At 44.4% G+C, this 24,782-nt stretch overlaps 1 protein-coding gene across 1 annotated transcript in view; it reads left to right on the plus strand.

The window, feature by feature from the left end:
* Positions 1 to 24,782, plus strand: part of LOC135522932 (reversion-inducing cysteine-rich protein with Kazal motifs-like) — a 97,899-nt gene that overhangs the window by 49,824 nt on the left and 23,293 nt on the right. The window contains exons 7-12 of the mRNA XM_064949648.1: positions 877 to 910; positions 1,691 to 1,888; positions 3,641 to 3,905; positions 6,348 to 6,521; positions 22,221 to 22,433; positions 24,463 to 24,599. Of these exons, the coding sequence (XP_064805720.1) occupies positions 877 to 910; positions 1,691 to 1,888; positions 3,641 to 3,905; positions 6,348 to 6,521; positions 22,221 to 22,433; positions 24,463 to 24,599 (1,021 nt within the window). The remainder of the gene's footprint in view (positions 1 to 876; positions 911 to 1,690; positions 1,889 to 3,640; positions 3,906 to 6,347; positions 6,522 to 22,220; positions 22,434 to 24,462; positions 24,600 to 24,782) is intronic.

Consider the following 24,782-nt stretch of genomic DNA (forward strand, 5'->3'; position numbering starts at 1 on the left):
GGGTATGGTAGTAGGTGCCAGGCACACTGGTTTTGAGTCAAGAACTACAACGTTGCTGGGGTTTTTTTCAACAGTTTCCTATGTGTATCAAGTTTGGTCGACCACCCAAAAGACATCCAGCCAACTTGACACAACTGTAGGAAGCATTGGAGTCAACATGGGCCAGCATCCATGTGGAACGCTTTCGACCCCCTGTAGAGTCCATGCACCATCAAATTGAGGCTGTTCTGAGGGCAAAAAGGTGTTCCTAATGTTTTGTGCACTCAGTGTACATGTATATGAATCTGGCTTACCTTAGCAATTAGCTTAGCCTAGTGGCGTGCTAGCAGAGGACTCCTTTCATCTGGCTTACCTCCTCATTCCAAACAAACAAAAAACAAAGCGGTGGGCTTAATGTTTAGTTTGGACCCCCCCCCCTCCAGCTTTAATAAGGCACTGGCCTCTTTCATCTTGCCCTTTCATGAATCGTTGCCGCAGGAGCCAAAGCACGCAGCAGCACTGACCTTTATGGTCCTTTATGGTCTTTTATGGTTTTGATGGAAAGAAGCTGTGAGTTTTCTGATGGAGGTTTAACTGTACTGAGGACAGGACAGTGAGTTTTCTGATGGAGGTTTAACTGTACTGAGGACAGGACAGTGAGTTTTCTGATGGAGGTTTAACTGTACTGAGGACAGGACAGTGAGTTTTCTGATGGAGGTTTAACTGTACTGAAGACAGGACAGTGGATGAGGTCTCCATAGAGAGAGAAGAGGAACGGGTTCCGAATATTTCAGATAGAAATGTCATGAATAGAGCTGACTCAATAATGGTTGTTCAGTAATGAGTGTTCAATAATGGTATGTTAGATCACAGAAGTGTTTTTCTTGTCTTTTACAGAAACCACTGCACAGCTGTATCACCAAAAATGAGAGTAAGTATCCAACATTCTCTACAACAAGATGCTAACCCAAGTGCACCAGTCAGAGTGTGACGTGGCTCAGTTGGTACAGCATGGTGCTTGCAACGCCAGTGTGGGTTCGATTCCCATGGTGGACCAGTATGGAAATGTGTGCATTCAGGACTGTAAGTTGCTCTGGATAAGAGCATCTGCTAAATGTCCAAATAAATGTCTCTGTAGAATGAATAAACAGGAAGTCAGCCCTGCTTTATGAGTCTTGTTTACGTGCCTTTGGTTCCCAGAAATGATTTAATCAGTCAGCCGAGGAATCCCTTATTTGTATTAGGAGCCGCAACACATTGGTGTGAACCTGCAGACACGACTTTGGGCCGATTTCGAGGATGTAAGGTCTTGCACTTCCTGGAGTCAACTGGGAGATCACCTCCAATGTTCACCATGCATATTTAATCAGACTATTCTCTAGGAAATCCTGGCAGTCTACTGTATTGTATTCTGATTAACTCTTCATGTTTGAATGTTGATCATGTTTGCAATGTCTGTCATCTATTTCATGAAGCTAAAGGCGACTTCAAGACAAAGAAATAGTCTAAATAGCCTTAATGATATTTACAATTCCATTGAAGTGAATGGAAAGCACATTGTAACTGTGTGTGTGTGTGTGTGTGTGTGTGTGTGTGTGTGTGTGTGTGTGTGTGTGTGTGTGTGTGTGTGTGTGTGTGTGTGTGTGTGTGTGTGTGTGTGTGTGTGTGTGTGTGTGTGTGTGCGTGCGTGCGTGTGTGTGTGCTCTGTCAGTGGGCTCGTTGTGCTGCAGCTATGCAGGAAGACACACCAACTGCAGAGATTACTGCCAGGCCATCTTCCGGACAGACTCCTCCCCCACCGTCTCGCAAATCAAGGCTGTCAAGGAATACTGCCAGAGCATCAGCCCCGAGCTCATTGGCTGTGTGGGCAACTACACCAAGTCCTACCCAATCAGGAGCCCAATAGACAGTGAGTATATCTAATACTGACCTATCAGTAGCCCCAGATCCAGTGTGTATCTTGTTTCTGTGTTGCATTCCTCCAATCACTGGCACTGGTATAGTCCATTCGGAAAGTATTCAGACCCCTTGACTTTTTCCACACTTTGTTACATTTCTGCCTTATTCTTAAATGGATTTAAAAAAATGTCCTCATCAACGTACACACAATATCCCATTATGACAAAGCAAAAACAGTTATTTAGAGATTTTTGCAAATGTATTAAAAATACTAAATTAAATATCACATTTACGTAAGTATTCAAACCCTTTACTCAATACTTTGTTTAAGCACCTTTGGCAGCGATTACAGCCTCTTGGGTATGACACTACAAGCTTGGCACACCTGTATTTGGAGAGTTTCTCCAATTCTTATCTGCATATCCTCTCAAGCTCGGTCAGGCTGGATGGGGAGCGTCGCAGCACAGCTATTTTCAGATCTCTCCAGAGAAGTTAGATCGGGTTCAAGTCTGGTTTCTGGCTGGGCCAATTCAAGGACATCCAAAAACTTGCCCTGTAGCCACTCCAGCATTGTCTTGGCTGTGTGCTTAGTCCTGTTGTCCTGTTGGACGGTGAACCTTCGCCCCAGTCTGAGGTCCTGAGCGTTCTACAGCAGGTTTTCTTAAGGATCTCTGTACTTTGCTCCATTCATTTTTCCCTCGATCCTGACTAGTCTCCTAGTCCCCGACACTGAGTCCCACAGCATGATGCTGCCAACAACATGCTTCACCGTAGGGATGGTACCAGGTTTCCTCCAGACTAGTCACTTGGTGTTACGAATCCCTTTGGCCCTGCAGTCTAGGGGGGATGGAAACGAGACCCGTAACATAACTCATGCAAATCATAACAGTGAAAAAGTAACAGTGAGAACGGATAACCACAGACAACATAAATCTACCGTCAAACACTATTGGTTTATTTTTAAACACACGGTAAAGGGGGGCGGGAAAAGGGGTTGAGCTGGACCCAAGGAAGGAAACAAATATCCCAAAACACCCCTAAGCTAGACTAGCCTACTACTATACAGCTAACTAACTAACCAAAACACCCCTAAGCTAGACTAGCCTACTACTATACAGCTAACTAACTAACCAAAAATACAGTGGGTGGTCTGCCCAGTTCTAACTAGTGTTCTTAGACAAAGCAGTCCTACGGGTAGTGTATGCCCATGGGCGACTGGGCTTGGTACCCATTTGTCCCACCATCAAACAATTAAACAAACAGTCAAACAAACAGTCAATCACCATAACAAAACAATAGTCACAGGGTAACGGACAAAGTGACATGTAGTTGGAAAAACACAAGAGAGATCTCTGCGTACAAAGAGAGAGGGAGAGAGAGAGATTGAGACACAGAGAGAGTGAGCTCCAGAGAAAACAACGGACTGGGTTTTTAAACCAAGGGAAAGGCGATGTGATAGGGTAAAGGAGCAGGTGTCTTCTGATTGGGGAATGGAGGATGATCAATGGAAACAGGATGCGCCTGAGCTCAATTCCCGAGTCTCATAGCAAAGGTTCTAAATACTTATGCAGATGAGCTATTTCTGTTTTTTATTTTTAATACATTTGCATAAATGTCTTACAACCTGTTTTTTCTTTTGTCATAATGAGGCGTTGTGTGTAGATCGATGAGAAAAAAATGTAATTTAATCAATTTTAGAACAAGGCTGTAATCTAACAAAGTGTGGAAAAGTCCATATCCATCCATCCGTCTGTCCATCCAGGCCTGTACTGCTGCGACCGGGCCGATGAGCCCCACTGCCAGGTGGCGTGCCGGCGGATCCTGCGCACCATGACGACAGAGCACGAGATAATGGAGGGCCTGATCGATGAGTGCGGCAGCCAGCCACTGCCCCAGGACCCGCTGTGGCAGTGCTTCCTGGGCAGCGCCCACCCCCCCACCAAGAGCGAGATGGAGACCTCACCTACCGCCAAGATGGACGGTGCCAAGCTGCACTGCTGCTACAAAGCCAATACCTCACTGTGCCGGTTAGTTGTACTCTGCTGAGATGCTTGTAGTGATTACAATGGCTTACAGCTAGCGATAACACTCCCAGCCCGTCACATACTGCTCCCCGCCAGAGACCAGGGTTCAATCCCTGCTTCCACCCTTCCTACATTTTCCTGTCCCCCCTCTGTTTCCAACTGTCTAAGTAAAGTGTAAAAGGTAGCTCCCGAGTGGTGCAGCAGTCTAAGGCACTGGATCACAGTGCTTGAGGCGTCACTACACACCCGGGTTCGATCCGGGAGAACCATGAGGCGGTGCACGGTGTCTCCGGGTTAAGCGAGCAGTATGTCTTGGCGGGGTTGTGTTTTGGAGGACACATGGCTCTCAACCTTCGCCTCTCCCGAGTCCGTAGGGGAGTTGCAGCGATGGGACAAGTCTGTAACTATCAATTGGGGAGAAAAAATGGGTGAAAGTAAAAAAATATGTATATATTCTAACCCCCCCCCCAAAAAAGTTCATACATTACATACATTAATAGATACACTACATTACTAAATGTATGTGGACACCTGTTCGTCGAACATCTCATTCCAAAATCATGGTAATTAATATGGAGTTGGTCCCCCTTTGCTGCTATAACAGCCTCTACTCTTTGGGAAGGCTTTCCACTAGATGTTGGAACATTGCTGCTATAACAGCCTCTACTCTTTGGGAAGGCTTTCCACCAGATGTTGGAACATTGCTGCTATAACAGCCTCCACTCTTCTGGGAAGGCTTTCCACCAGATGTTGGAACATTGCTGCTATAACAGCCTCCACTCTTCTGGGAAGGCTTTCCACTAGATGTTGGAACATTGCTGCAGGACTTGCTTCCATTCAGCCACATAGTGAGGTCGGAAACTAATTTCTTGAAGCTCCCGACGAACAGTTATTTTGCTGACGTTGCTTCCAGAGGCAGATTTGTACACGCTTCAGCACTCGGCAGTCCCGTTTCTGTGAGCTTTTGTGGCCTACCACTTTGCGGCTGAGCCGTTGTTGCTCTTATAAGTTTACACTTCACAATAACATCACTTACAGTTAACTGGGGCAGCTCTAGCAGGGCAGAAATTTGATGAACTGACTGTTGGAAAGGTGGCATCCTATGACGGTGCCACGTTGAAAGTCACTGAGCTCTTCAGTAAGGCCATTCTACGACCAATGTTTGTCTATGGAGATTGCATGGCTGTGTGCTCGATTTTATATACCTGTCAGCAACTGGTGTGGCTGAAATAGCTATATTCACTCATTTGAAGGGGTGTCCACATACTGTTTTCTTTTACCTTTGTTTACCTTTATTGTATATATAGTGTAGATATAAATGATTACAGTATACAGTATAGTGTAGATATAAATGATTACAGTATACAGTATAGTGTAGATATAAATGATTACAGTATACAGTATAGTGTAGATATAAATGATTACAGTATACAGTATAGTGTAGATATAAATGATTACAGTATACAGTATAGTGTAGATATAAATGATTACAGTATACAGTATAGTGTAGATATAAATGATTACAGTATACAGTATAGTGTAGATATAAATGATTACAGTATACAGTATAGTGTAGATATAAATGATTACAGTATACAGTATAGTGTAGATATAAATGATTACAGTATACAGTATAGTGTAGATATAAATGATTACAGTATACAGTATAGTGTAGATATAAATGATTACAGTATACAGTATAGTGTAGATGGGGCCTTCCATGGTATGCAGGTAACTCATAGGGTTGGTTTCCAGAACACAGTTCTGTACACCTGATCAAAATACGTAGAAAGTCTCTGAACATTTGAGTTTATTTTTTATAAAAAAATTTAACCCATTTTTCTGCCCAATTTTGTGGTTTCCAATTGGTAGTTACAGTCTTGTCATATTGCTGCATCTCCCTTATGGACTCGGGAGAGGCGAAGGTCGAGCGCCGCGCGTCCTCCCGAAACACAACCCAACCAAGCCGCACTGCTTCTTGACACAATGCCCACTTAACCCGGAAGCCAGCTGCACCAATGCGTCAGAGGAAACACCGTACACCTGGCAACCGTGTCAGCGTGCACTTCGCCTGGCCCACCACAGGAGTCGCAAGTGCGCGAGGGGACAAGGACATCCCTGCCGGCCAAACCCTCCTCTAACCCGGACGAAGCTGGACCAATTGTGCGCCGTCCCATGGGTCTCCCGGTCACGGCCGGCTGCGACAGAGCCTGGACTCTAACCCAGAATCTTAGACCACTGCGCCACTTGGGAGGCCAAGTTGATGTTTTTACATGCTTTTACATGCTTGTGTTGTCTGTCTGTATGTTTAACTCTGTTTGGTCATGAAGCCCTGAGAAGGACAACTTGCTGTGTAAACGTTGGTGAATAAATGATTACATCGGAGGTGCTAGAGTGTGCAGCTTTCCTTTTTCTTTCAAAGTAACTCTGTTTCGTCCCGCACAGGGATATGTGTCAGGAGATCAGCACCAACTGGGGAACTCAAACGTGGCAGGAGTTTGACCAGATGTGTGAGTACAGCCCCGTGGAGAAACCCCTGGTCACCTGTCTGGCCGACGTCAGGGAACCCTGCCAACTGGGATGCAAGGACCTGGGCTACTGCACCAACTTCAACAACAGGTATGTTACTATACCTAGCTACTATACCAGATTATGTACCTGCTATACGTGTTAATATACCTTCTGCACCAACTTCAACAACAGGTATGTTACTATACCTAGCTACTATACCAGATTATGTACCTGCTATACGTGTTAATATACCTTCTGCACCAACTTCAACAACAGGTATGTTACTATACCTAGCTACTATACCAGATTATGTACCTGCTATACGTGTTAATATACCTTCTGCACCAACTTCAACAACAGGTATGTTACTATACCTAGCTACTATACCAGATTATGTACCTGCTATACGTGTTAATATACCTTCTGCACCAACTTCAACAACAGGTATGTTACTATACCTAGCTACTATACCAGATTATGTACCTGCTATACGTGTTAATATACCTTCTGCACCAACTTCAACAACAGGTATGTTACTATACCTAGCTACTATACCAGATTATGTACCTGCTATACCTTTTAATATACCTTCTGCACCAGCTTCCAAAAGGGGTTCTTCGGCCGTCCCAATAGGAGAACTCTTTTTGGTTCCAGGTAGAAGTAGGGCTGTGGCAGTCATGACATTTTGTCAGCCGGTGATTGTCAAGCAGATGACTCCCGGTCTCACGGTAATTGACCGTTAATTAACATAAACAGGTTTAGCATCTCCTGGCTTCCACACATAGCCTACAAGCCACTAATTCAGACCTTTGGAACATATACGTTTTAAAAAGTCTAATAAATCCATGTAATATAGCCTACACCTTCACAATAAATCCATTATTTAATTTAGATATGTCTATAAAAACATGATATGATGAAAATGTAGTCTAATTCAGAATAACAAAATATTATACTCTGAGTTGTTCTTATGTTAGGTTCCTGATCTGGCTGTGGGCTACACTCTTTCAGCAGACAAGATTTGCTTATAATTATTAAAATATGAATATGAATAATTATTTTAATATTAAAGGTTTGAGGTAGTGCACACACAGCCGCCTATTCTGTGTTGAGCGGTTAACAAAGACACAGGTCCTCCTATATGTGTCAGACACATGTGTATAGGTGGCAGGGAAGTCAGGCGCAGGAGAGTCAAACGGAGTGTAAAATGGAGTCTTTTAATAATGTCCAAGTAACGTGCTCCATAACACTAAATAGAAAAATGAATAATAAACAAAAATGGGTACGAAGACCCGTCGCGCACCTATACAAAAAACACTACACTGACAATAAAACAATCTCTGACAAAGACATGGGGGGAAACAGAGGGTTAAATACACAACAGGTAATGAATGGGATTGAAAACAGGTGTGTGGGAAGACAAGACAAAACCAATGGAAAATGAAAAATGGATCAATGATGGCTAGAAGACCGGTGACATCGAACGCCGAGCACCACCCGAACAAGGAGAGGCAACGACTTCGGTAGAAGTCGTGACAATATGTTTAATTTAGATGTATTTATGCAACTTTAGTTGTCATACACACGTTATGTTTAGATTATTATTACATGCTAAGGCTGCATGAAGAGACTTTAATGATGATTTGAAAAAAGTTGATTGAAAGGCATGAACTCTGCTTTGTTTTTTTGTGCAGGCTGTACACACTTCATCAGTCTCTCATTCACAATTTGACAATGATAATTGATAATGCCTTGAATTTCCTGGTGGCATCCCCTTTGTGTGGCCCCCTAAAAAAATCCATGCTTTTTGTAGCCAGTGACCGTTGTGCCCTTGGGCTGAATATAATCATTTTAACTCCCTTCTCCATATTACAAACATAGTCTGGGACAGTTGTGAGATGCGATAGATCCCAAATTAATACAACCACTAGCATCCCAAAAATATTTCTTATGCAATGAGACCGTCACAACAGATCAGAACGTTTAGCTTGAAATGTTGATAAACTATGAGGCTATATCTTCACATTATAAGCACAGCAAAGAGCACATGGCAGTAGGCTATACGTGCAAATGTTCCATTAGCAGCAAAACACCATTATCAAAAGTGACCACTAATGCAGTTTTGCATGTAATGTTTTTATTATAAAGGTGCATTTTTACGGTGAAAATGATCTTCCCCAAGCATGAAATGTATGCCAGTTAGACTCTACACCCTTTGTAAACCAACCTGTTGACATATTTACATTGATGTCAGAGTGATTAGAGGGACGATAGAGTGCTGAGTTCCAAGCAGTTAGAAAGTTCAGTAGGTTACTAATGACCATCAGCAGTATCAGAGCTTGGAGAAGCCTAATTACCATGACTAAACGGTCAACGTGGAATTTGACTACTTTCATGACTCATGACCGTCGGTGTGGCGGTAATACGGTCACCGTAACAGCCCTAGGTTTAATTATTTTGGGTTCCATATAGAACCATCTGGGGAAAGGGTTCTACATGGAACCCAATAGGGTTCTACCTGGAACCAAAAGGGTTCTACCTGGAATCTCAAATTGTTATTCAAAGGGTTCTCCTATGGTAACAGCCGAATAACCCTTTTGGGTTCTAGACAGTACATTTCTTTCTAAGAGTGTGTGACTGATGGCTCTGTGACTGATGGCTCTGTGACTGATGTGTGTTGTGGTTGGCTTCCACGCTAGGTTGTTTAGAGGTCACAGAGAAAGGAGGAGAGAGAAAGGGATAGGGATGTGTGTGTGTATGTGTGTGTGTGCCGTTATACTGTAGTGTGTGGTGTTTGCATTTGACCTTGGAGGCCAGCCGTGTCACAGCTTGCTGCATCCTAGTCTGGCATGGGACCAGCAGACCCATGCTTGACACCATTAAAGCCCGTCCGGCGAACACACACAGTTCAACAGAACGCTCCCCGCCTGTGGACTCATCCCCATCAGGCACTGTCCACAAAGCTACATTTCACCACAAGCCACCCGACATTTGCGTTTGTCAAGTTTCAAAAGCGTTGATTTTCCAGGCTGCAGTCAGGGTCAGAGAAAATATCTGATTGGACACTAGGGGATCTGAAGAACGTGACATCATCATGGGCTACAGACTCAAACATAATCTCATCTCTCAACCTCTCTATGACCTCTCTTTGACATCCCCATCACCTCTCTATGACCTCTCTTTGACCTCTCTATAACCTCTCCATCACCTCTCTATGACATCTCTTTGACCTCTCTATGACCTCTCCATCACCTTTCTTTGACCTCTCCATCACCTCTCTATGACATCTCTTTGACCTCTCCATCACCTCTCTATGATATCTCTTTGACCTCTCCATCACCTCTCTATGACATCTCTTTGACCTCTTTAGGACCTCTCTTTTACCTCTCTATGAACTCTCTTTGACTTCTATATGTGTATGATATATTCATGTATCTTTTTCAATTGACTGTAAGGTATCATGTTGTTCGGTAATGATGATAACCATAATGTCAAGATTATCAAAAAACATACAGTATTTACTTTTGAATTGCAGCTCAGCAGTAATTAAACCCTAAAAAGTCCCAGAAACATTTCATGCTAGACCCTTTGTAGAAAATGTTTGAAAACAATCCCAAGTATTCCATCCCAAGTATTCCATCCCAAGTATTCCATCCCAAGTATTCCATCCCAAGTATTCCATCCCAAGTATTCCATCCCAAGTATTCCATCCCAAGTATTCCATCCCAAGTATTCCATCCCAAGTATTCCATCCCAAGTATTCCATGTATTATTTTTCATCTGAGAAGGATGATGAAGACACCGAGTTCAGACAAACAAATTCTGTCTCTCATTTCCTTTGAAGGAGTCCCAGGGGCCAGTTTAAGGAGAACCGTTCTCCCTGAGGGGTTCAAAACCTGGGGTGACAAGTATCGTGGGGGGGGGGGCACAGTCACACTATGGAAGACAAACAGGGCTAGAGGCAAAGGGGATAGGGATCTCTGAAGTCCTGAGAAACCTGCGGCGCTGTGTAGCTACGCCAGCGCTGTGCACTGTCAGTGGGCCCTGGGTGCCACAACCCAGGGGCCTGGATCTCTGTGTCCGCGACATAAATACACTTCCCAGCCAGGTCGTATGGAGATTACAGGGGCACCATCCTTTTGACTGGTCGTATGGAGATTACAGGGGAACATCCTGTTGACTGGTCGTATTTAGATTAGAGGGGAACATCCTGTTGACTGGTCGTATGGAGATTAGAGGGGAACATCCTGTTGACTGGTCATATGGAGATTACAGGGGACCATCCTGTTGACTGGTCGTATGGAGATTAGAGGGCAACATCCTGTTGACTGGTCGTATTTAGATTACAGGGGAACATCCTGTTGACTGGTCGTATGGAGATTACAGGGGAACATCCTGTTGACTGGTCATATGGAGATTAGAGGGGAACATCTTGTTGACTGGTCGTATTTAGATTAGAGGGGAACATCCTGTTGACTGGTCGTATGGAGATTACAGGGGAACATCCTGTTGACTGGTCGTATGGAGATTAGAGGGGAACATCCTGTTGACTGGTCGTATAGAGATTAGAGGGGAACATCCTGTTGACTGGTCATATGGAGATTACAGGGGAACATCCTGTTGACTGGTCGTATGGAGATTACAGGGGAACATCCTGTTGACTGGTCGTATGGAGATTACAGGGGAACATCCTGTTGACTGGTCGTATGGAGATTACAGGGGAACATCCTGTTGACTGGTCGTATGGAGATTACAGGGGAACATCCTGTTGACTGGTCGTATGGAGATTACAGGGGAACATCCTGTTGACTGGTCGTATGGAGATTACAGGGGAACATCCTGTTGACTGGTCGTATGGAGATTACAGGGGAACATCCTGTTGACTGGTCGTATGGAGATTACAGGGGAACATCCTGTTGACTGGTCGTATGGAGATTACAGGGGAACATCCTGTTGACTGGTCATATGGAGATTACAGGGGAACATCCTGTTGACTGGTCATATGGAGATTACAGGGGAACATCCTGTTGACTGGTCATATGGAGATTACAGGGGAACATCCTGTTGACTGGTCGTATGGAGATTACAGGGGAACATCCTGTTGACTGGTCGTATGGAGATTACAGGGGAACATCCTGTTGACTGGTCGTATGGAGATTAGAGGGGCAACATCCTGTTGACTGGTCGTATGGAGATTACAGGGGAACATCCTGTTGACTGGTCGTATGGAGATTACAGGGGAACATCCTGTTGACTGGTCGTATGGAGATTACAGGGGAACATCCTGTTGACTGGTCGTATGGAGATTACAGGGGAACATCCTGTTGACTGGTCGTATGGAGATTACAGGGGAACATCCTGTTGACTGGTCGTATGGAGATTACAGGGGAACATCCTGTTGACTGGTCGTATTTAGATTACAGGGGAACATCCTGTTGACTGGTCGTATGGAGATTACAGGGGAACATCCTGTTGACTGGTCGTATGGAGATTACAGGGGAACATCCTGTTGACTGGTCGTATGGAGATTACAGGGGAACATCCTGTTGACTGGTCGTATGGAGATTACAGGGGAACATCCTGTTGACTGGTCGTATGGAGATTACAGGGGAACATCCTGTTGACTGGTCGTATGGAGATTACAGGGGAACATCCTGTTGACTGGTCGTATGGAGATTACAGGGGAACATCCTGTTGACTGGTCGTATGGAGATTACAGGGGAACATCCTGTTGACTGGTCGTATGGAGATTAGAGGGGAACATCCTGTTGACTGGTCGTATGGAGATTAGAGGGGAACATCCTGTTGACTGGTCGTATGGAGATTACAGGGGAACATCCTGTTGACTGGTCGTATGGAGATTACAGGGGAACATCCTGTTGACTGGTCGTATGGAGATTACAGGGGAACATCCTGTTGACTGGTCGTATGGAGATTACAGGGGAACATCCTGTTGACTGGTCGTATGGAGATTACAGGGGAACATCCTGTTGACTGGTCGTATGGAGATTACAGGGGAACATCCTGTTGACTGGTCGTATGGAGATTAGAGGGGAACATCCTGTTGACTGGTCGTATGGAGATTACAGGGGAACATCCTGTTGACTGGTCGTATGGAGATTACAGGGGAACATCCTGTTGACTGGTCGTATGGAGATTAGAGGGGAACATCCTGTTGACTGGTCGTATGGAGATTAGAGGGGAACATCCTGTTGACTGGTCGTATGGAGATTAGAGGGGAACATCCTGTTGACTGGTCATATGGAGATTAGAGGGGAATATCCTGTTGACTGGTCGTATTTAGATTAGAGGGGAACATCATGTTGACTGGTCGTATGGAGATTAGAGGGGAACATCCTGTTGACTGGTCGTATGGAGATTACAGGGGAACATCCTGTTGACTGGTCGTATGGAGATTACAGGGGAACATCCTGTTGACTGGTCGTATGGAGATTACAGGGGAACATCCTGTTGACTGGTCGTATGGAGATTACAGGGGAACATCCTGTTGACTGGTCGTATGGAGATTACAGGGGAACATCCTGTTGACTGGTCGTATGGAGATTACAGGGGAACATCCTGTTGACTGGTCGTATGGAGATTACAGGGGAACATCCTGTTGACTGGTCGTATGGAGATTACAGGGGAACATCCTGTTGACTGGTCGTATGGAGATTACAGGGGAACATCCTGTTGACTGGTCGTATGGAGATTACAGGGGAACATCCTGTTGACTGGTCGTATGGAGATTACAGGGGAACATCCTGTTGACTGGTCGTATGGAGATTACAGGGGAACATCCTGTTGACTGGTCGTATGGAGATTACAGGGGAACATCCTGTTGACTGGTCGTATGGAGATTACAGGGGAACATCCTGTTGACTGGTCGTATGGAGATTACAGGGGAACATCCTGTTGACTGGTCGTATTTAGATTAGAGGGCAACATCCTGTTGACTGGTCGTATGGAGATTACAGGGGCAACACATCCTGTTGACTGGTCACATGGAGATTAGAGGGCAACATCCTGTTGACTGGTCGTATGGAGATTACAGGGGAACATCCTGTTGACTGGTCGTATTTAGATTACAGGGCAACATCCTGTTGACTGGTCGTATTTAGATTAGAGGGGAACATCCTGTTGACTGGTCGTATTTAGATTAGAGGGGAACATCCTGTTGACTGGTCGTATGGAGATTACAGGGGCACCATCCTGTTGACTGGTCGTATGGAGATTAGAGGGGCACCATCCTGTTGACTGGTCATATGGAGATTACAGGGGCACCATCCTGTTGACTGGTCGTATGGAGATTACAGGGGAACATCCTGTTGACTGGTCGTATTTAGATTACAGGGCAACATCCTGTTGACTGGTCGTATGGAGATTACAGGGGAACATCCTGTTGACTGGTCATATGGAGATTACAGGGGAACATCCTGTTGACTGGTCGTATGGAGATTAGAGGGGAACATCCTGTTGACTGGTCGTATGGGGATTAGAGGGGAACATCCTGTTGACTGGTCGTATGGAGATTACAGGGGAACATCCTGTTGACTGGTCGTATGGAGATTAGAGGGGAACATCCTGTTGACTGGTCGTATGGAGATTACAGGGGAACATCCTGTTGACTGGTCGTATGGAGATTACAGGGGCACCATCCTGTTGACTGGTCGTATGGAGATTAGAGGGGAACATCCTGTTGACTGGTCGTATGGAGATTACAGGGGAACATCCTGTTGACTGGTCGTATGGAGATTACAGGGGAACATCCTGTTGACTGGTCGTATGGAGATTACAGGGGAACATCCTGTTGACTGGTCGTATGGAGATTACAGGGGAACATCCTGTTGACTGGTCGTATGGAGATTAGAGGGGCACCATCCTGTTGACTGGTCATATGGAGATTACAGGGGAACATCCTGTTGACTGGTCGTATGGAGATTACAGGGGAACATCCTGTTGACTGGTCGTATGGAGATTACAGGGGAACATCCTGTTGACTGGTCGTATGGAGATTACAGGGGAACATCCTGTTGACTGGTCGTATGGAGATTACAGGGGAACATCCTGTTGACTGGTCGTATGGAGATTACAGGGGAACATCCTGTTGACTGGTCGTATGGAGATTACAGGGGAACATCCTGTTGACTGGTCGTATGGAGATTAGAGGGGAACATCCTGTTGACTGGTCGTATTTAGATTAGAGGGGCAACATCCTGTTGACTGGTCGTATGGAGATTACAGGGGAACATCCTGTTGACTGGTCGTATTTAGATTAGAAGCTCTAAGGCTCTGATGAGGCTGTTGTGTGTCCCAGTGATATCTCCCTGACTGCCTCCCTGTCTGCCTCCCTGTCTGCCTCCCTGTCTGCCTCCCTGTCTGCCTCCCTGTCTACCTCCCTGTCTGCCTCCCTGTCTGCCTCCCTGTCTGCCTCCCTGACTGCCTCCCTGTCTGCCTCCCTGTCTGCCTCCCTGTCTGCCTCCCTATCTGCCTCCCTGTCTGCCTCCCTGTCTGCCTCCCTATCTGCCTCCCTGTCTGCCTCCCTGTCTGCCTCCCTGTCTGCCTCCCTGTCTGCCTCCCTGTCTGCCTCCCTGTCTGCCTCCCTGCCTGTCTGCCTCCCTGCCTGTCTGCCTCCCTGCCTGCCTGTCTGTCTGTCTGTCTGTCTGTCTGTCCTGTCCGTTCGTCTGTCTGCCAGTCCTATCCGTCCTTCTGTCTGCCTGTCTGTCTGCCTCCCTGCCTGCCTGCCTGCCTGCCTGCCTGTCTGTCTATCTGTCCTATCCGTCCTTCTGTCTGCCTCCCTGTCTGCCTCCCTGCCTGCCTGCCTGCCTGCCTGCCTGCCTGTCTGTCTGTCTGTCTGTCCTATCCGTCCTTCTGTCTGCCTGTCTGGCCAATATGCAACGCTTGTCATGGTCCAGGGCTCACCAAGGTCCAAGGCAGGAAGTCTCAATCCACATGCCAATCACTCTGAGAGAAGAGTGGGAGAGGAGGGCTGAGAGAAAGAGAGGCAGGATGGGAGGATAAGAGAGTGGGGGCAAAGAGGTCATGTATACAAGCCCAGGGATGTATTTAACAAAGCTGACCCTGTAACTACACAGATAAACACCTTCTTATTCTGGTTGATGAAGAAGGCTGCAGTTGAATGTGGGTTACTGAAAGTATGGACACCATGTCTATTATTAACATGTACGAAATATAATACCCTGCTTGGTGAAAATGTAATCGATTGAATATCTAACTATCCTAAATATCCTTGTTTTAACTGAAGCTACTTTACTTGCCATTTCTAATGTGGGTCAATGTGTAGAGAGACAGAAAAGAGAGGAGAGGGAGAGTAGAACGAGAGGGACACTCGGAAACCAGTCACTGTAAATAAAAGTGAAGAGGTCATTCAAGTTTATTTTTGGGGTGGAGTGGAAACCCACTGTGACCGCTACCCATGCATGGGGTCATGCTTGGTTCATGACCTGGAGCTGAGGCACGGCTGTGGTCCCTCTGCTTGTGGCCAACACCTCACTTCCCTTCCCCTCTCCTCTAACACACGTGCATGCGTGTGCACACACACACACAGCTTACTTTTCTTGGAATGTCCGAACTTTTTGGGAAGTAAACATGTTTGACCGTTAAAACTCTAATTGTCCCTAATCCCTAAACCTTACTCTTAATCTAACCCTAACCTTAACCTTACATTTAGAATAGCATTTGAACAAATTCAGGACATTAAACAAATCCTGACTTTTCAAAAACGTTATTGTTTTCCTACCTTGTCAGGACATTGGGGTGAATTGTCAGGACATTGGGGTGAATTGTCAGGACATTGGTGTCTTGATAAGTTAAGTAAACAAGAACACAGATACAGACATATACACATCTGTGGCCAGTGGGATATTTTAAAGGCTCTAAAGTTAACAAACCAACCACTGACTGAATATCAGCACTCAGCCACATCTAACATCAACCACCGAAGTAACCCCCCTCCTAGTGAAACATACCAATCGTGAGATACACTTCCTACAACTCGTAGATCATTAAAGAAAATAGTCCGCCTCCCGGCAACAGGTTTCCTCAGGAAGTAGTCCCTCTCAGCCATTGGTCATTGGTCTCCAGGATGTTTCTGCAGTAGTAAACAGTGGCCATCTGGCTGGCCTCCTTCTGACATCACCTCAGCCACATCCATGTGGTGTTGAGCTGTGGAGACGACATCTGGACACACAAGGCAGAGTGAATATGCATTTCATTAGACAGACAGAGATAGTGTTGTGTCTCATTAGACAGAGAGAGACAGTGTTGTGTCTCATGAGACAGGTAGAGACAGTGTTGTGTCTCATTAGACAGACAGAGACAGTGTTGTGTCTCATTAGACAGACAGAGACAGTGTTGTGTCTCATTAGACAGGGAGAGACAGTGTTGTGTCTCATTAGACAGATAGAGACAGTGTTGTGTCTCATTAGACAGATAGAGACAGTGTTGTGTCTCATTAGACAGGTAGAGACAGTGTTGTGTCTCATTAGACAGACAGAGACAGTGTTGTGTCTCATTAGACAGACAGAGACAGTGTTGTGTCTCATTAGACAGACAGAGACAGTGTTGTGTCTCATTAGACAGATAGAGACAGTGTTGTGTCTCATTAGACAGACAGAGACAGTGTTAGACAGATAGAGACAGTGTTGTGTCTCAGTAGACAGACAGAGACAGTGTTGTGTCTCATTAGACAGACAGAGACAGGGTTGTGTCTCATTAGACAGAGAGAGACAGTGTTGTGTCTCATTAGACAGACAGAGACAGTGTTGTGTCTCATTAGACAGACAGAGACAGTGTTGTGTCTCATTAGACAGATAGAGACAGTGTTGTGTCTCATTAGACAGACAGAGACAGTGTTGTGTCTCATTACACAGACAGAGACAGTGTTGTGTCTCATTAGACAGACCGAGACAGTGTTGTGTCTCATTAGACAGACAGAGACAGTGTTGTGTCTCATTAGACAGAGAGAGACAGTGTTGTGTCTCATTAGACAGACAGAGACAGTGTTGTGTCTCATTAGACAGGTAGAGACAGTGTTGTGTCTCATTAGACAGACAGAGACAGTGTTGTGTCTCATTAGACAGACAGAGACAGTGTTGTGTCTCATTAGACAGACAGAGACAGTGTTGTGTCTCATTAGACAGGTAGAGACAGTGTTGTGTCTCATTAGACAGATAGAGACAGTGTTGTGTCTCATTAGACAGGTAGAGACAGTGTTGTGTCTCATTAGACAGACAGAGACAGTGTTGTGTCTCATTAGACAGACAGAGACAGTGTTGTGTCTCATTAGACAGACAGAGACAGTGTTGTGTCTCATTAGACAGATAGAGACAGTGTTGTGTCTCATTAGACAGACAGAGACAGTGTTAGACAGATAGAGACAGTGTTGTGTCTCAGTAGACAGACAGAGACAGTGTTGTGTCTCATTAGACAGACAGAGACAGTGTTGTGTCTCATTAGACAGAGAGAGACAGTGTTGTGTCTCATTAGACAGACAGAGACAGTGTTGTGTCTCATTAGACAGACAGAGACAGTGTTGTGTCTCATTAGACAGATAGAGACAGTGTTGTGTCTCATTAGACAGACAGAGACAGTGTTGTGTCTCATTAGACAGACAGAGACAGTGTTGTGTCTCATTAGATAGACAGAGACAGTGTTGTGTCTCATTAGACAGACAGAGACAGTGTTGTGTCTCATTAGACAGAGAGAGACAGTGTTGTGTCTCATTAGACAGACAGAGACAGTGTTGTGTCTCATTAGACAGGTAGAGACAGTGTTGTGTCTCATTAGACAGACAGAGACAGTGTTGTGTCTCATTAGACAGACAGAGACAGTGTTGTGTCTCATTAGACAGACAGAGACAGTGTTGTGTCTCATTAGACAGGTAGAGACAGTGTTGTGTCTCATTAGACAGACAGAGACAGTGTTGTGTCTCATTAGACAGACAGACAGTGTTGTGTCTCATTAGACAGGTAGAGACAGTGTTGTCTCATTAGACAGAGAGAGACAGTGTTGTGTCTCATTAGACAGACAGAGACAGTGTTGTGTCTCATTAGACAGACAGAGACAGTGTTGTGTCTCATTAGACAGAGAGAGACAGTGTTGTGTCTCATTAGACACATAGAGACAGTGTTGTCTCATTAGACAGGTAGAGACAGTGTTGTGTCTCATTAGACAGACAGAGACAGTGTTGTGTCTCATTAGACAGACAGAGACAGTGTTGTGTCTCATTAGACAGACAGAGACAGTGTTGTGTCTCATTAGATAGACAGAGACAGTGTTGTGTCTCATTAGATAGACAGAGACAGTGTTGTGTCTCATTAGATAGACAGAGACAGTGTTGTGTCTCATTAGACAGACAGAGACAGTGTTGTGTCTCATTAGACAGAGAGAGACAGTGTTGTGTCTCATGAGACAGACAGAGACAGTGTTGTGTCTCATTAGACAGACAGAGACAGTGTTGTGTCTCATTAGACAGACAGAGACAGTGTTGTGTCTCATTAGACAGACAGACAGTGTTGTGTCTCATTAGACAGACAGACAGTGTTGTGTCTCATTAGACAGAGAGAGACAGTGTTGTGTCTCATTAGACAGATAGAGACAGTGTTGTGTCTCATTAGACAGACAGACAGTGTTGTGTCTCATTAGACAGACAGAGACAGTGTTGTGTCTCATTAGACAGATAGAGACAGTGTTGTGTCTCATTAGACAGACAGACAGTGTTGTGTCTCATTAGACAGACAGAGACAGTGTTGTGTCTCATTAGACAGATAGAGACAGTGTTGTGTCTCATTAGACACATAGAGACAGTGTTGTCTCATTAGACAGACAGAGACAGTGTTGTGTCTCATTAGACAGACAGACAGTGTTGTGTCTCATTAGACAGACAGACAGTGTTGTGTCTCATTAGACAGAGAGAGACAGTGTTGTGTCTCATTAGACAGATAGAGACAGTGTTGTGTCTCATTAGACAGACAGACAGTGTTGTGTCTCATTAGACAGACAGAGACAGTGTTGTGTCTCATTAGACAGACAGAGACAGTGTTGTGTCTCATTAGACAGAGAGAGACAGTGTTGTGTCTCATTAGACAGACAGAGACAGTGTTGTGTCTCATTAGACAGACAGAGACAGTGTTGTGTCTCATTAGACAGATAGAGACAGTGTTGTGTCTCATTAGACAGACAGAGACAGTGTTGTGTCTCATTAGACAGACAGAGACAGTGTTGTGTCTCATTAGATAGACAGAGACAGTGTTGTGTCTCATTAGACAGGTAGAGACAGTGTTGTGTCTCATTAGACAGGTAGAGACAGTGTTGTGTCTCATTAGACAGACAGAGACAGTGTTGTGTCTCATTAGACAGGTAGAGACAGTGTTGTGTCTCATTAGACAGACAGAGACAGTGTTGTGTCTCATTAGACAGACAGAGACAGTGTTGTGTCTCATTAGACAGACAGAGACAGTGTTGTGTCTCATTAGACAGGTAGAGACAGTGTTGTGTCTCATTAGACAGACAGAGACAGTGTTGTGTCTCATTAGACAGACAGACAGTGTTGTGTCTCATTAGACAGGTAGAGACAGTGTTGTCTCATTAGACAGAGAGAGACAGTGTTGTGTCTCATTAGACAGACAGAGACAGTGTTGTGTCTCATTAGACAGACAGAGACAGTGTTGTGTCTCATTAGACAGAGAGAGACAGTGTTGTGTCTCATTAGACACATAGAGACAGTGTTGTCTCATTAGACAGGTAGAGACAGTGTTGTGTCTCATTAGACAGACAGAGACAGTGTTGTGTCTCATTAGACAGACAGAGACAGTGTTGTGTCTCATTAGACAGACAGAGACAGTGTTGTGTCTCATTAGATAGACAGAGACAGTGTTGTGTCTCATTAGATAGACAGAGACAGTGTTGTGTCTCATTAGATAGACAGAGACAGTGTTGTGTCTCATTAGACAGACAGAGACAGTGTTTTGTCTCATTAGACAGAGAGAGACAGTGTTGTGTCTCATGAGACAGACAGAGACAGTGTTGTGTCTCATTAGACAGACAGAGACAGTGTTGTGTCTCATTAGACAGACAGAGACAGTGTTGTGTCTCATTAGACAGACAGACAGTGTTGTGTCTCATTAGACAGACAGACAGTGTTGTGTCTCATTAGACAGACAGAGACAGTGTTGTGTCTCATTAGACAGATAGAGACAGTGTTGTGTCTCATTAGACAGACAGACAGTGTTGTGTCTCATTAGACAGACAGAGACAGTGTTGTGTCTCATTAGACAGATAGAGACAGTGTTGTGTCTCATTAGACAGACAGACAGTGTTGTGTCTCATTAGACAGACAGAGACAGTGTTGTGTCTCATTAGACAGATAGAGACAGTGTTGTGTCTCATTAGACACATAGAGACAGTGTTGTCTCATTAGACAGACAGAGACAGTGTTGTGTCTCATTAGACAGACAGACAGTGTTGTGTCTCATTAGACAGACAGACAGTGTTGTGTCTCATTAGACAGAGAGAGACAGTGTTGTGTCTCATTAGACAGATAGAGACAGTGTTGTGTCTCATTAGACAGACAGACAGTGTTGTGTCTCATTAGACAGACAGAGACAGTGTTGTGTCTCATTAGACAGATAGAGACAGTGTTGTGTCTCATTAGACAGACAGAGACAGTGTTGTGTCTCATTAGACAGACAGAGACAGTGTTGTGTCTCATTAGACAGATAGAGACAGTGTTGTGTCTCATTAGACAGACAGACAGTGTTGTGTCTCATTAGACAGACAGAGACAGTGTTGTGTCTCATTAGACAGATAGAGACAGTGTTGTGTCTCATTAGACACATAGAGACAGTGTTGTCTCATTAGACAGACAGAGACAGTGTTGTGTCTCATTAGACAGACAGACAGTGTTGTGTCTCATTAGACAGACAGAGACAGTGTTGTGTCTCATTAGACAGATAGAGACAGTGTTGTGTCTCATTAGACAGACAGAGACAGTGTTGTGTCTCATTAGACAGACAGAGACAGTGTTGTGTCTCATTAGACAGATAGAGACAGTGTTGTGTCTCATTAGACAGACAGACAGTGTTGTGTCTCATTAGACAGACAGAGACAGTGTTGTGTCTCATTAGACAGATAGAGACAGTGTTGTGTCTCATCAGACACATAGAGACAGTGTTGTCTCATTAGACAGACAGAGACAGTGTTGTGTCTCATTAGACAGACAGACAGTGTTGTGTCTCATTAGACAGACAGAGACAGTGTTGTGTCTCATTAGACAGACAGAGACAGTGTTGTGTCTCATTAGACAGACAGAGACATTGTTGTGTGTAGTATTTTCGTGTACTAGGAGTTTCTGTAGTAAGATCCACTCTGTGTCCACGTGGGATTCCGTTTCCACGTTTGTTATTTAGCCGACTCTGTTCTCCTGAGGATGACTGAGTAGATAAACAACCACGTATCAGTCAAAGCTAGAACAACATATCTGATATCACTACTGAGATTGTTATTATAGTTTCAAAGTGTTTGGTAGTTTGCTTGTTTTTTCTGTTTTGTTTTTTTTCCCCTTCTGAACTTCGACCCATGATCACTTCCAGTTTAACGCTTTTGTCGAAGCTGACACAAGTCATGTGACGAAGGGGAGAAATTATACATCTTCCACACTGCAATCTTCATTCGACCCCATTTGCTTTTCTGTTGTGTGCACATTTCTATCACTGTTGATAGGTACATAGCTATTGAGTACACCTGCTAATTCTATCATGTCTCTCTCTCTTGTCATATTAACTCTAGGCCCACAGAGCTGTTCCGTAGCTGTAACGTCCAATCAGACCAAGGCGCCATGAATGACATCAAGCTGTGGTCCAATGGGACGATCAAGATGCCCTTTATGAATATCCCCGTCCTGGACATCAGGAAGTGTCGTCCGGAGATGTGGAAGGCAGTGGCCTGCGCCCTGCAGATCAAACCCTGCTACAGCAAGTCCCGCGGCAGCGTCATCTGCAAGTACGTAGCCAATATTTTCCTTCTGCCCTTTTCTGCAGTCAAACGACCTCGTGACCTCATAGGTGGAATGTTATTCATATTTTTCATATAATTTCCTAAACAGTTTTTATTACCGAATATCAGATGTGTCAATGTCAAATGGTTTGTGTTATATTTCAGTCTCCTGCGAGGTATATAACATGTGTTATTATTATTATTGTAAACTCAACATGGAATATATTTTAACTCTCTATCTGACATGGTAAAGGTGTCTCCTTTTTCTAAGTCCATAACATGTGTTATTATTATTATTGTAAACTCAACATGGAATATATTTTAACTCTCTATCTGACATGGTAAAGGTGTCTCCTTTTTCTACGTCCATAACATGTGTTATTATTATTATTGTAACCTCAACATGGAATATATTTTAACTCTCTATCTGACATGGTAAAGGTGTCTCCTTTTTCTAAGTCCATAACATGTGTTATTATTATTATTGTAAACTCAACATGGAATATATTTTAACTATATCTGACATGGTAAAGGTGTCTCCTTTTTCTACGTCCATAACATGTGTTATTATTATTATTGTAACCTCAACATGGAATATATTTTAACTCTCTATCTGACATGGTAAAGGTGTCTCCTTTTTCTATGTCCATAACCATGTGTGTGAGATGTATACTTTTGTTTCAAAGCAGATTTGTTTGGGGCGGCAGGGTAGCCTAGTGGTTAGAGCGTTGGACTAGTAACTGAAAGGTTGTGAGTTCAAACCCCCGAGCTGACAAGGTACAAATCTGTCGTTCTGCCCCTGAACAGGCAGTTAACCCACTGTTCCCAGGCCGTCATTGAAAATAAGAATTTGTTCTTAACTGACTTGCCTGGTTAAATAAAGGTAAAATTTAAATTAAGACTACCAAGAAACACTCTGTGTGAACCTGATTTAGCCCACTGCTGTAAAAGGTTCAAGTATTTAGTCTGACTTTGAGCTAGTTTCCCAGAGATTAAGTCTATGATTGAATTAAGAGGTGTCCAATAGAGATTGTCTATTGAAAGTGATTTTTAGTCAAGGTATAAGGCTTAATGTGGCTATTGCTGTACCATTCATCCTGCCTTTACAGGGCGTTACTGTAAAATAGTTTCCTCAATCACCAACCTGGTTAGATAAAGGTGATGATGTGAAATAAGTCCACACAGCATTCCACCTTCACCTGCAGTAGACTCCTGGGGTCACAGTAAAAAGCATCCCCAGGGAAACGACCCCGAAGACCCAACTGGAACCTAAAAACTACATGAACCAAATACAGTTGACATACCAATCCCAGGGAGGATGTTGTGCTTTCTGCAAGGCTTGACTCACTACCGCACCTCAGGTCATTTATCGGCAGATCTTTTGACTGGAGTTTTTTCTACTGAGAGTAATTACAGCTGGGTTTTTGTCAGGCTGAATGAAGTAATTAGTGTGTTAGCGATGTTTACCTGTACTGTAGGCTAGCCCTCAGGGCTGTAGCAGCCAATGTACAGTACCAGTCAGAAGTTTGGACACTCCTACTCATTCAAGGATTTTTCTTTATTTTTACTATTTTCTACGTTATAGAATAATAGTGAAGACATCACAATAGCACATATGGAATCATGTAGTAACCAAAAAGTGTTAAACGAATCAAAATAAAATGTGGATTCTTCCAAGTAGCCAACCTTTGCCTTGATGACACTCTTGGCATTCTCTCAATCAGGTTCACCTGGAATGCTTCCCACATATGCTGAGCACTTGTTGGCTGCTTTTCCTTCATCTCTGCAGTCCAACTCATCCCAAACCATCTCAATTGGGTTGAGGTCAGGTGATTGTGGAGGCCAGGTCACCCGATGAAGCACTCCATCACTCTCCTTGAAATTTAGCGGATTGTCTTAAAGTAATGATGCTCTTTGGTTATTTGAGCTGTTCTTGCCATAATATGGACTTGGTATTTTACCAAGCCATCGGACATTTTGAAACAGTTTGGAACGTTGGGACCTAACCCTGTATCTTCTGTCTAAACCACTTCAGGTCGGACTGTGTGGACATCCTGACACAGTGTGGTGACCGCAGACGCTTCTACGAAGGACAGACGGCCGAGCGCATCTGTGAGATCCTGTCCCCCATAGACGACCCTGAACGCTGTATCCCCCTGGAGAGATACCTCAGTGAGTGGTAACACGTGTGTGTGTGTGTGTGTGTGTGTGTGTGTGTGTGTGTGTGTGTGTGTGTGTGTGTGTGTGTGTGTGTGTGTGTGTGTGTGTGTGTGTGTGTGTGTGTGTGTGTGTGTGTGTGTGTGTGTCTTACCATTACCAATTTACTCCAACCTTTTTATTCCGACCTTTTCTCAT

The sequence above is a fragment of the Oncorhynchus masou genome, chromosome 30 (genome assembly GCF_036934945.1).
Source record: "Oncorhynchus masou masou isolate Uvic2021 chromosome 30, UVic_Omas_1.1, whole genome shotgun sequence".
NCBI lineage: Eukaryota > Metazoa > Chordata > Actinopteri > Salmoniformes > Salmonidae > Oncorhynchus > Oncorhynchus masou.